This window comes from Scyliorhinus torazame, chromosome 5 (genome assembly GCF_047496885.1).
Source record: "Scyliorhinus torazame isolate Kashiwa2021f chromosome 5, sScyTor2.1, whole genome shotgun sequence".
In the NCBI taxonomy this organism is placed as follows: Eukaryota; Metazoa; Chordata; class Chondrichthyes; order Carcharhiniformes; family Scyliorhinidae; genus Scyliorhinus; species Scyliorhinus torazame.
The window spans coordinates 194,471,798-194,485,431 of NC_092711.1; the positions used below are offsets into that span (position 1 = coordinate 194,471,798).

General features: G+C 52.5%; 1 protein-coding gene across 1 annotated transcript in view; it reads right to left on the reverse strand.

The window, feature by feature from the left end:
* Positions 1-13,634, reverse strand: part of LOC140420857 (nitric oxide synthase 1-like) — a 514,337-nt gene that overhangs the window by 276,613 nt on the left and 224,090 nt on the right. Inside the window, exons 3-6 of the mRNA XM_072504947.1 lie at positions 7,872-8,020; positions 6,182-6,344; positions 2,557-2,648; positions 1,609-1,750 (exon numbers count right to left, since the gene is read on the reverse strand). Of these exons, the coding sequence (XP_072361048.1) occupies positions 1,609-1,750; positions 2,557-2,648; positions 6,182-6,344; positions 7,872-8,020 (546 nt within the window). The remainder of the gene's footprint in view (positions 1-1,608; positions 1,751-2,556; positions 2,649-6,181; positions 6,345-7,871; positions 8,021-13,634) is intronic.

Here is a 13,634-nt window from a genome sequence, read left to right on the forward strand (position 1 = left end):
CCTGTACTCCTAGATCTCTTTGACTTTCAATACTCTTGAGGGTTCTACCATTCACTGTATATTCCCTACCTGCATTAGCCCTTCCAAAATGCATTACCTCACATTTGTCCAGGTTAAACTCCATCTGCCATCTCTCCGCCCAAGTCTCCAGACAATCTAAATCCTGCTGTATCCTCAGACAGTCCTCATCGCTATCCGCAATTCCACCAACCTTTGTGTCGTCTGCAAACTTACTAATCAGACCAGTTACATTTTCCTCCAAATCATTTATATATACTACAAAGAGCAAAGGTCCCAGCACTGATCCCTGTGGAACACCACTGGTCACAGCCCTCCAATTAGAAAAGCATCCCTCCATTGCTACCCTCTGCCTTCTATGGCCTAGCCAGTTCTGTATCCACCTTGCCAGTTCACCCCTGATCCCGTGTGACTTCACCTTTTGTACTAGTCTACCATGAGGGACCTTGTCAAAGGCCTTACTGAAGTCCATATAGACAACATCTACTGCCCTACCTGCATCAATCACCTTAGTGACCTCCTCGAAAAACTCTTCCTCAGGTCCTCCTCCGGGACCGCGCTCCTGACCTGGCTAGTGACACCCGTACCCATCCTGCTCTGAAAACACGTGCGGGCGCACAAGTCGGACCCGTTGTTCGAGAGGGTCCATCTGCTGCACGCTAACCCCCAGTACGCCTACGTGGCGTTCCCTGACGGCTGACAAGATACGTTCTACCTACGGGACCTGGCGCCCGCCGGAACCCCATGCGCACCCCAACCACCACCCGCCTCCGGACCACCTCACAGGAGGGTCAGTCCTCCCGCTGCTCCTGCCTGGGCCCTCCCACCCACCGACGCCCCCTGCAGGTGCCCCCCTCCCCGGTCAACCGTTTTCCCCACTAGCGCCGTCTCGGGGTGCCGAAGCTGCCATGGAGGCCGAAGCCACGCTCCCGGAATCACAGATGCCTGGACCCCCACCGGAATCACCACCGAGGCCCAGACAATCCCAGAGGACGGCCAGGGCACCCGACCGACTGATTTCCTCACCTTAACCGATCTGTAACTGTAAATAATAAACACTGACTGTATATATCTGCCATGACTGTAAATATCCTCTAAACACTGTAAGGAGGTATCACGGTATCTCCATATCTGATCATACCATGTTGAATACAGTTGTAGCCGCTGGCCACCACCCCCGCCGGACTCTTTTTTAACAGGGGGTGAATGTGGTATTATCAGGTATTGCAGCACCTGAGAGGCTGAAGCCCATTGGTTAAACCTGGGGGTTTACCATTGGCTGTATAGTATGTAGCTCCACCCTGATAGGCGGGGTATAAGAGTCGGTGCCATCCCAGCAGCCCTCATTCTGTACCTGAGCTGCTGGGGAACAGTTCTAGTCTATTAAAGCCTTCAGTTATGCTTTAACCTCGGCTTTGCAGTAATTGATCGTGCATCAATGCCTAGGCCTGATGTGCAGTTTCTCTGCAACTACTGCCTGAACTGGAGCTCCTCATCATTCTGAACATATTTGAAGTACGTTACAAGGGGGTGTATTTTAATCTTTGCAACAAGGCAGCACGGGAATTGAATTATATGAAAGGCTCGTACCTCCGTGAAATCAACACTCGCACCATCTCCCAGAACTGTTCCATCTTCCAGAGTGAAGCCAGCATAGCGAAAAAATTGACTATTCCACACACGGAAGTCCTTGTTCCCATCTGACCTCTGAGGGAAGATTGTGATGGCAGATCTGCAGGGGAGAGAGTTAAATGTAGGAAACACCAACATGCAGCAAAGAGAGCAGAGAGGGAGCTCTATATTCTTCCTGACCTGGGAGTGCTCAGTACTGACACTGGGTATGGAGTGGGGAGGGTTACTCTGTCAGGGTAATGTAGGGGGAGCTGTCCTGGGATGCTATGTGGAAAGTGGGGGCAGGGGGGTTACACTGTCCAAGCAATATGCTTGTCATATGAGGAGCGGTTGATGACTCTGGGTCTGTACCCGGTGGAGTTTAGAAGGATGAGGGAGGATCTTATTGAAACTTACAGGATTCTGAAAAGCCTGGATGGAGTGGACGTGGAGAGGATGTTTCTACTTGTAGGAAAAACTAGAACCTGAGGTTACAACTTCAACCTTTAAAACAGGGATGAGGGGGAATTTCTTCAGCCAGAGGGTGGTGAATCTGTGGAACTCTTTACCACAGAAGGCTGTGGAGGCCACATCACTGTGTCTTTAAGACAGAGTTAGATAGGTTCTTGATTAATAAGGAGATTAGGGGTTATGGGGAGAAGGCAGGAGAATGGGGAGGAGAAACCTATCAGCCATGATTGAATGGTGGAGCAGACTCGATGGGCCAAGTGACCTAATTCTGCTCCTATGTCTTAATGTAGAGGGAGATCTATACTGTATGCGGTCTGGGAGTGCTTGATGCCGACACTCAGTATAAAATGGGGGCAGGTGTTTACACTGTCAGGGTAATGCAAAGGAAGCTCTGCACTATACTGTCCTGGGAGTGCTTGATGCCGACACTGGGTATGAAGAAGAGGGAACTGTTACCTGATATTTCCCTTGTTCGTTGAATACTTGATGTGATTGCAGATGTAGGTGAACATTTCTTCCACTGTATTGCAGTCTCGAGCATCAAACAACTGTTGGCACAGACCAATAACTGAGAGTAATCCAGCAAACTAATTAATCCAAGTGAAGGATAAATGGTGAGTGGGGGAGAGAGGAAGAGCCAGAGTGGGAGAGGAGAGACAGGGAGATAAGAAGAAGCAAAGTGAGGCAGGGAGACAGGGAGAGAGAGAGAGGTAGAGTGAGAGAGGGGAGGCAGGGAGAGAGGAATACAAAGCAAGAGAGGGGAGAGTTCAGAACAGGGAGAAAGGCATAATCTGTGACAGAGAGAGGCAGAAGGAGAGATTTGGAGAGACAAAAAAAGAGAAGGATAGTGATAGAGAGCATGTCAAGTGAGAGGGAGTGTTGATAGATTTCTTACTTTAAAATATTGTACTGCAACAACAATTGAATATGAAACGTGTTTCTCTACTCTGAGGAATCTGTTTCAGGAAAAATTGAAGGACACGGAATTTTTGGCTATTCTCCCTCCTGAGTTACTTTCTAAAGTCTGCTTGATTAATTTGGGGTTGAAAATATGCCATTGTTCAAGAAACACATGTCAACAGGTTGATGTCCAGCGGGGGAAACTCAGAGAGGGAGGAGATACTTTGTATATCTGAGGTTGCTAATTTGTTAGCTGGCCTGATAGGGGTATTCTCTGAACAATCAGGGGAACGTATGTACGTTTCTGTGAGAGTTTATGGTGATCAAATATCTTTCTTTAAAAGGGGTAAAAAAAAGGGGCAAAATCGTTAAAGAAATGGAGCAAATCTAGCCGACTCGCAAGAGTCCGCGTCAGGCGCAACAAGACTGTTAGATCGCGCCCCAAATCTGCCTCCCACTCTCTCTTTTTGTGTCTCTCGTTTTCCCCTCTCACTTGACCTTCCTTAATCTTTCCATATCTTCCATCTGGCACAGATACATGAGCGTGTCTGCTAGTTCCCCTCCAAGTCACTCGCCATCCTGACTTGGAAATATATCCTTCACTGCTGCTGGGTCAAGTCCTTGGCAATAAATGTTGGCCTAGCCAACGATGCCCACATCCTTCAGGTTCTTTGGATATGCCTGTGGCTGTGCCGGTATATTTAGTCATTCACTTCAACCAAATACAATGGAAGTACTTGGGATGATTCTTGCAGAGTGTGTGTACTCTGACTGGCTCTCTCCAATGGCAGTCTTGTTAAAATGGAATTTATCTTTTTGATGTTGCCTCAGTGCACGGTGGGGGAGCCCTGGTTGGTGGGGGCAGGTGACAACGGCTGGGAAGCCTCCCCTGGGCCAGGGGGCTGAGGGGCTCAGCGCCCACAGGTCCAACAGGCCACCACCGGGACTAACAGGCCACCCCCCAGATCATGTATACCCATACGAGGGAAAACTTCAGAAGCTGTCTGTCTATCCCACCGAACATCTCCAGGATAGAGCCATGTCCCTGATAATATGGTAAAGATCACTTTAACCCCCTTACACCATGGCGGCCTTTGGTAGCACAGCTGAAGGCTATTGCAAATAAGGATTAAGCATTGTTAGTTACACAAGCACTTTACAACTCTCAAGTTCATTCCCGTGGGTTGACGTGCCATGTCGCAGGCAAGTCTTATCACCTGAACCTTCACGCTTTGAGTTCATTTCAGGCTCAGCCATTTCCGCCGAAGCACATGGGGGATCATTACATGCCCTAATTGACAGTAGATACCGGTGGCAGTCTCACTGGGCTGGCCGTCGGGAAGCACCTGGTGATTCTTGCTCGCTCCCACACTTAGTGCTTTTCCCATTAGATTGCGCTCCTGATCTAATCCTAAAACTCCCTTCCCAACAGCGCTGTGGGTGTACTTACATCACATGGATTGCAGCCGTTCAAAAAGGCAACTCACCATCATCTTCCCAAGAGCAATTAGGGATGGGCAATAAATGGCCTAGCCAGTGACACCCACATCCTTTAAAACAATTCTTTAAAAAGAGAGGGGAGAGAAGGGAAGGAGAGGTGGAAATCAAAACGTCCCCAGGGGCTGGTGGGATCTACCCCAGATCTACCCCAGATCTACCTCAGATCTACAGGTGAGGTCCCAGATGTCTGGATTCTAGCTAATGTGTTTGTTTAAGAAGGGTAGAAAAGATAATCCAGGAAATTACAGGCCAGCGAGCCTTAAATCAGTGGCACGGAAATTATTGGAGTGGATTCTTCGAGATGGCATTTACTGCTATTTGGAACAAATGGATGTATTAGCGAGAGGCAGCATGGTTTTGTGAGGGTGAGGACGTGTCTCACTAACGTGATCTGGATTTTTGAGGAAGTGACGAAGGTGATTGATGAAGGTAGGGCAGCGGATGTTGTCTACATGGACTTCAGTAAGGCCTTTGACAAAGTCCCTCATGGCAGACTGGTTCAGAAGTCACAAGGGATCAGAGGTGAGCTGGTAAGATGGGGAAAGAACTGGCTCGGTCATAGAAGACAGAGGGTGGCAGTGGAAGGGTGCTTTTCTGAATGGAGGGCGGTGACTAGTGGTGACTAAAGGGATCAGTCCAGGGACCTTTGTTTGTAGTATATATTTGGAGGAAAATGTAACTGGTCTGATTCGTACGTTTGTGGACGACACAAAGGTTGGTGGGACTGCGGAAAGCGATGACGATTGTCAGAGGATACAGCAGGATATAGATCAGTTGGGCGGAGAAAGGGCAGATGGAGATTTAATCTGGGCAAATGTACGGTAATGTATTTGGAACGTCTAATACAGATGGGAAATATACAGTAAATGGCAGACCCTTTAAGAGTATTGATAGACAGAGGGATCTGGGTGTACAGGTTCACAGGTCACTGAAGGTGGCAACGCAGGTGGAGAAGGTAGTCAAGAAGGCGTATAGCATGCTTGCCTTCATTGGTCAGGACATTGAGTATAAAAATTCGCAAGTCATGCTGACTTAGTTAGGCCACACTTGGAGTATAGTGTTCAATTTTGGTCGCCACACTACCAGAAGGATGTGGAGGCTTTAGGGAGCGTACAGAAGAGGCTTACCAAAATGTTGCCTGGTCTGGATGGCATTAGCTATGAAGAGAGGTTGGATAAACTCGGTTTGTTCTCACTGGAACAACGGAGGTTGAGGGGTGACCTGATAGAGGTCTACAAAATTATGAGGGGCATAGACAGAGTGGATAGCCAGAAGCTTTTTCTCAGGGTGGAAGAGTAAATTTGCAGGTGACATAGGTTCAAGGTGCAAGGGGCAAAGTTTAGAGGAGATGTGCAAGGGAACTTTTTTACACAGAGGTTAGTGGGTGCCTGGAACTCGCTGCTGGAGGAGTTGGTGGCAGCAGGTCTGATAGTGACGTTTAAGGGGCATCTTGGCAAATAGATGAATAGGATGGGAATAGCGGGATACTGTCCCAAAAGTGTAGAAAGTTTTCTGTTTGACGGACTGCGTTGGCGCAAGCTTGGAGGGCCGAATAGCCAGTGTCTGTGCTGTACTTTTCTTTATTCTTTGTTCTTTGAGTGAGACAGACAGAGACAGAGATATGATATAATAAACTAAGGGAATGGAGGAAGAGGTTGGTGTGAGCTTTCTGGTCCCTGACCTGCAAGCGGCTCCACTGGATTCGGCCTACACATCGGGCAGCATTTCGCCAGGCCTGCTTTGCACCAAAGATCAATTCATTCAGGGTCAGCTGATAGGTGCCAGTCCTCTGTACCTCCAATGACACCTCCATCAGGCGCTCGCTGTGTTCTGGAGTCCCTGTCCTGAGACAGGGGATGAGAGAGAGCAACTCAGTCAATGCCCATTGAGAGTGGAGCTGAATATCTCACACACCTTCCAACCGCACTTGGCCAGAATTACCCTCATTCCCACCTACCCTCACCTACCACCTCAGCCCACCCTAAGCCACTGAAACCCCGGCCAGGATGCTCCGATCCTGCGGCCAAGTTCTAACGGCAACATCAAAAGCGGCGCGTGCCACTCTGGCGTCAACGGGCCGCCATCACGGGCATTCACCCCTTCCTAGCGCCGGAGTGGTGTCCGGTGCTCGAAAGCTGGCATGCCACAGGCGGCGCGTGTTCGTGCATGCGCGCCGGCCCCAGGGCAATATGGCAGAACCCTACAGGGGCCCATAAAACCACAAGACCATAAGACATAGGAGCAGAATTAGGCCACTTGGCCCATCGAGTCTGCTCCGCCATTCAATCATGGTTGATATTTTCTCATCCCCATTCTCCTGCCTTCTCCCCATAACCCCTGATCCCCTTATTAAACAAGAACCTATCTATCTCTGTCTTAAAGACACTCAGTGAATTGGCCTCCACAGCTTCTGCGGCAAAGAGTTCCACGGATTCACCACCCTCTGGCTGAAGAAATTCCCCTCATCTGTTTTAAAGGATCATCCCTTTAGTCTGAGATGGTGTCCTCTGGTTCTAGTTTTTCTTACAAGTGGAAACATCCTCTCCACGTCCACTCTATCCAGGCCACGCAGTATCCTGTACGTTTCAATAAGATCCCCTCTCATCCTTCTAAACTCAAACGAGTACAGACCCAGAGTCCTCAACCGTTCTTCATACGACAAGCTCTTCATTCCAGGGTTCATTCTTGTTAACCTCCTCTGGACCCTTTCCAAAGCCAGCATGTCCTTCCTTAGATACGGGACCCAAAACTGCTCACAATATTCCAAATGGGGTCTGACCAGAGCCTTATACAGCCTCATAAGTACATCCCTGGCCTTGTATTCTAGCCATCTTGACATGAATGCTAACATTGCATTTGCCTTCTTAACTGAACCTGCATATTAGCCCGCCCGCCGATTGGTAGGCCCGATCGCGGGCCAGGCCACCGTGGAGGCACCCCCCAGAGTCAGATCCTCACCCCCTCCCCCCAAACCAGGACGGATGGCCCTCGCAGCCAGAACTCCGAGGTCTCGCCTGGAGGAACCATACGGAACCCACGCCGGGAGGACTCAGCCGAACCCGGCGGGCACTCGGCCCGTCGAGGCGCGGAGAATCGCTGGGGGGGGGGCTCCGCTTTAAACGCCCCCTGACCGGCACGGCGGCGATCTCACAGGTGCCGGAGAATCGGCGCCGGAGAATCGGCGGGCCGTGGTCGGAGTGGTGTGGCATGATTCTCGCGCCACCCCCGGCGATTCTCCGATCCAGCGCAGAATCGGGGAATCCCGGCCCTCATACTCCCTCCACTGAGACCTATCCCACCTTCCCATCAACCCAATCTCTTCTTGGCCCCACCCCTTCACCCCATCCCCTGCCCCTGTGAATTCCCTGCACCTTTTCATGGCTGTGTAGTACTGGTTGAGGAAGTCTGTTGCTCGCTGCAGGAGTTGTTCCTTGGACTGGGCTTCACCTTCTGGTTTGGACACAAGCTCCTTGGGGAACATGACAGACCCCAGACATTGGGTCTCCGAGCACGGGCTTGGCTGAAGGAAAGCAAACATCAACAGATTATTACAAACCAAACACACTCACTATTCAAACACTCTCCCCAACCTGTACCGGAACAAGCAGTAACCATCATTGCATAGTGAATCAGCATGGGAATTGTGTATGTTCACAGCACATATGTAGAGCAGGTGGTCCCTCTGAAGGGAGGGTGCAGACTCAGAAAAGCAGTTTTTTTTATTAACAGGGTGTCTAGATCAGCATTTATTACACATCCCTAGATGCCATTGAGAAGCTGTTGGCTCACCCACCTTCTTGAATCGCTGCAGTCCCTGGGGTGTAGGTGCACCCACTGTGCTGTTAGGGAGGAAGTTCTAGGATTTGCCCCAGTGACAATTAAGCAGCAGCAATATATTTGCAAGTCAGGGTGGTGAGTGACTTGGAGAGGAACCTCCAGGTGGTGGGGTTCCCTTGTCCTTCTAGATCTTGTGGATCTCCTTCTCGGTTGTGGGTTTGGAAGGTGCTGCCTAAGGAACCTTGGCGAGTTACTGCAGTACATCTTGTAGCTGGTACTCATGGCTGCCATTGTTTGTCGGTGGTAGAGGGATTGAATGTTTGCGTCAATCAAACTGACTGCTTTGTCCTGGATGGTGTCGAGCTTCTTGAGTGTTGTTGGAGCCGCACTCATCCAGGCAAGTGGAGAGTAATCCATCACACTCCGGACATGTGCCTTGTCGATGGTGGACAGATTTTGGGGGGTTAGGAGGCGAGTTACTCGCCGCAAGATTCCTAGCATCTGACCTGCTCTTGTAGCCACAGAATCTATATGGTTCAGTTTCTGGTTAGTGATAACTCTGGGATGTTGATAGTGAGGATTCATCAATGTGTCGGTCAGGGGGCAGTGTGAGTCCATCTGGGTCAGGGGTCAATGTGGGTCCATATAGGTTGTGGGTCAGAGTGAGTGTGTGTGGGTAGGGGTCAGTGTGAGTCCAGGTGGGTCAGGTGTCACTTTTGGCTGGGGATCAGTGTGAGTCCATGTGGGTCGGGGTCAGGGAGAGTTTGTGTGGGTCGGGGTCCAGAGTGAGTTTGTGTGGGTCGGGGACAGTGTGAGTCTGTGTGGGTTGGGGGGTTAGTGTTATTCTGCAGCGACCAGTGTGAGTTTGTGTGTATTGGGGGTCGGTGTTAGTCAGTGTGAGTTGGGGTCAGTGTGAGTCAGTATGGGTCGGGGGTTGTGGTGGTATGTATTAGGGGTAGTACGGTACCTGTGATGCCGAGAGGCTATTGGTAGACAGACACTGGGTCCTGATTGGATCTGCCGCCTGCTGGCTCCACCCAGTAAGGCGGAGTATAAGAACCCGGGTTCTCCCAGCAGCCGCATTCTGTAACTCAGCTGCTGGGGAACAAGTTTTGATTAATAAATCCTTCGATTGACTTCATCACTCCTCGTCTCGTGAGTAATTGATTGTGCCACAATTTATTAAGCAGACTTAGAAGACTATGGAGCTCCGGATCACCCCGGAGTGTCTGCCAATCAGCCCCCATGCAGCAAACTCAGCGGCCGTATTTAAACACTGGCTAGCGTGTTTTGAGGGATACCGCCGAACGGCCCCTGGCCGGACCACAGAAGACCAGAAAATGCAGGTCCTGCATTCCAGGGTGAGTCCGGAGATCTACACGCTCATCGAAGACGCGGAGGATTTCCCGACGGCGCTCACCATGCTGAAAGGGGTCTACATTTGGCCCGTAAACCAAGTCTACGCACGCCACCAACTCGCGATGAGACGGCAAATCCCCGGAGAATCGCTGGACGAGTTCTACAGCGCGCTGCTAATATTGGGAAGGAACTGCAACTGCCCATCGGTGAGCGCAAACGAACATACGGAGCTCCTAATCAGGGATGCTTTTGTGGCAGGTATGACCTCATCCCAAATTCGCCAGCGATTGCTAGAGAGAGACTCACTAGGGCTCACAGAGGCACGGGCCCTTGCGGCCTCCCTCGACGTGGCCTCACAAAATGCCTACGGCCCCGACCGCGCGGCAGCCCTTTGGGCTCTGTGGACCCCCGCTGCGACCGACTCCCCGGCACCCCCCACACCCCCCGCAAGCCTGCGCGGCCAGCGCACCAGACCACCCGGGTGGGCCCCGCTGCTATTTTTGCGGGCAGTCGAAACACCCCCGGCAGCGCTGCCCGGCCCGCTCGGCCATCTGTAAAAAGTTGTGGCAAAAAGGGGTACTACTCAGCGGTGTGCCAGTCCCGGGGGGGGTCACCGCAATCTCCGGGAGAGAACGAGGACAGCAGACTCAACCCCCCCAACGATCCATGTGCGGCCAACGGGCGCCGCCATTTTGGGTCCCGGGCTCCACGTGGGGAGGATGGGTGCCGCCATCTTGTGACCCCCCCCGGCCAACTGCGATCCATGGGCGCGGCAATTTAGTCCGCCCCCGACCGGGTGTGATCCATGGACGCCGCCATCTTGGCTGATAGCCAAGGACCCTAGGGTGGACGGCTCCACGGGGTCGGAAGAAAACGCCCCGATGCAGCAGCCACGACTGGCTTCGGTGACCCTGGACCAGTCGCTGCCCCGGACGCTCCAAATGGCAACAACAACGGTGCTGGTTAACGGGTACGAAACGCCATGCCTGATCGATTCTGGGAGCACAGAAAGTTTTATCCATCCGGATACGGTAAGACGCTGTTTTCTTTCAATTCATCTGAGCACCCAAAAGATTTTCCTGGCAGCGGGATCCCATTCCGCAGAAATCAAAGGGTTCTGCATCGCGAACCTAACAGTGCAAGGGAGAGAATTTAAGAATAATCGGCTTTATGTCCTTCCCCAACTCTGCGCTCCCACTCTCCTAGGGTTAGATTTTCAATGTAACCTCCAGAGCCTAACGTTCTAATTCGGCGGCCCTATACCCCCACTCACTATCTGCAGCCTCGCGACCCTCAAGGTTGAACCGCCGTCCTTGTTTGCGAACCTCACCCCGGATTGCAAACCCGTCGCCACTAGGGGCAGACGACACAGCGCCCAGGACCGAACGTTTATCCGGTCTGAAGTCCAGCGGCTGCTGAAGGAAGGCATAATCCAGGCCAGCACAGGTGGTAGTTGTAAAGACCGGGGAGAAGCAGAGGATGGTCGTAGACTACAGTCAGACCATCAATAGGTACACGCAGCTAGATGCGAACCCTCTCCCCCGCATATCCGACATGGTCAATCGGATTGCACAGTACAAGGTCTTTTCCACCGTGAACCTTAAGTCCGCATACCACCAGCTTCCCATCCGCCCGAGCGACCACAGGTACACGGCCTTCAAGGCAGACGGGCGGCTCTACCACTTTTTAAGGGTCCCATTTGGCGTCACTAACGGAGTCTCGGTCTTCCAACGGGAGATGGACCGAATAGTTGACCAGCACGGTTTGCGGGCCACGTTCCCATACCTCGACAATGTAACTAGCTGCGGCCATGACCAGCAGGACCACGACGCCAACCTCCGCAAATTCCTTCAGACCGCTAACGCCCTGAACCTCACCTACAACGAGGAAAAATGCGCGTTTAGCACCAACCGTCTAGCCATCCTTGGCTACGTAGTGCGTAATGGAGTGATAGACCCCGACCCTGAACGCATGCGCCCCCTTATGGAATTCCCCCTCCCCCAGTGCTCCAAAGCCATGAAACGCTGCCTGGGCTTCTTCTCGTATTGCGCCCAGTTGGTTCCCCACTACACGGACAAGGCCCGCCCGTTAATTCAGTCCACTACCTTCCCCCTGTCGACAGAGGCCCGCCAGGCCTTCAGACGCATCAACGCGAATATCGCAAAGGCCACGATGCACGCAATCGACGAATCCTTCCCCTTCCAAGTCGAGAGTGACGCATCCGATGTAGCTCTGGCGGCCACTCTCAACCAAGCGGGCAGACCCGTGGCCTTTTTCTCCCGGACCCTCCATGCCTCAGAAATCTGCCACTCCTCAGTGGAAAAGGATCCCAAGCCATAGTGGAAGCTGTGCGACATTGGAGACATTACCTGGCTGGCAGGAGATTCACTCTCCTCACTGACCAACGGTCGGTAGCCTTTATGTTCGATAATGCACAACGGGGCAAAATCAAGAATGACAAGATCATGAGGTGGAGGATCGAGCTCTCCACCTATAACTATGAGATCTTGTATCGTCCCGGAAAGCTGAACGAGCTTTCCGATGCCCTATCCCGCGGCACATGTGCCAACGCACAAGTAGACCGCCTCCAAGCCCTCCACGAGGACCTCTGCCACCCGGGGGTCACTCGATTCTACCACTTTGTGAAGACCCGCAACCTCCCCTACTCTGTTGAGGAGGTCCGAACAGCCACCAGGAACTGCCAAATCTGCGCAGAGTGCAAGCCGCACTTTTTCAGGCCAGATAGAGCGCACCTGATAAAGGCTTCCCGTCCCTTTGAGCGCCTCAGTCTGGATTTCAAAGGCCCCCTTCCCTCCACCGACCTCAACACATACTTCCTAAACGTGGTGGACGAATACTCCCGTTTCCCCTTCACCATCCCCTGCCCCGACATGACCGCGGCCACGGTCATTAAAGCCCTCTGCACCATCTTTACACTGTTCGGTTTCCCCACATACATCCATAGCGACAGGGGGTCCTCCCTCATGAGCATCAATTCCTGCTCAGCAAGGGCATTGCCTCGAGCAAGACGACCAGTTACAACCCCCGGGGGAACGGTCAGGTAGAGAGGGAGAACGGTACGGTCTGGAAGACCGTCCTACTGGCCCTACGGTCCAGAAGTCTCCCAGTTTCCCATTGGCAAGAAGTCCTCCCGGATGCTCTCCACTCCATCCGGTCGCTGCTGTGCACCACAACTAATCAAACGCCTCACGAGAGCCTCCTTGTCTTCCCGAGGAAGTCCTCCTCCGGAACGTCACTTCCGACCTGGCTGGCAGCCCCAGGACCCATCTTGCTCCGAAAGCATGTGCGGACGCACAAATCGGACCCGTTGGTCGAGAGGGTTCATCTTCTCTATGCAAACCCCCAATACGCCTACGTGGCGTACCCCGACGGCCGACAGGACACGGTCTCCCTGCAGGACCTGGCACCCGCCGGAACCACACCCCGCCCCCCCAACACTATTAACCCCTCCCTCCCGCCTGCACACCCCACGGACGCTCCCTTCCCGGGTGGATCGGTCCTCCTCCCGTGCCCGCCCAGGAGTAGTGAAACAGGAACAAACAGCGCGATGCTCCCAGAGACGACAGTGCCCGAGCCAGCACCAGCACCACCACCGGGGCTGAGACGATCGACAAGGACGACCAGGGCACCCACTCGACTCGTGGAATCCGTGTGACAAAGCAAAAATCTGTAAATAATTCAATAGCCCAGTAAAAACGGCAGTGTAAATAGTTAACTGTTGAGATCGAGGCATAGCCACTGTATGAAGATAATTCCAGGACCAGCTTTGTAAACCGCTACCACCATGCGACCCACCACCCCGCCAGGTTCTTTTTTAACAAGGGGTGAATGTGGTGGTGTGTATTAGGGGTAGTACGGTACCTGTGATGCCGAGAGGCTATTGGTAGACAGACACTGGGTCCTGATTGGATCTTCCGCCTGCTGGCACCACCCAGTAAGGCGGAGTGTAAGAACCCGGGTTCTCCCAGCAACCGCAT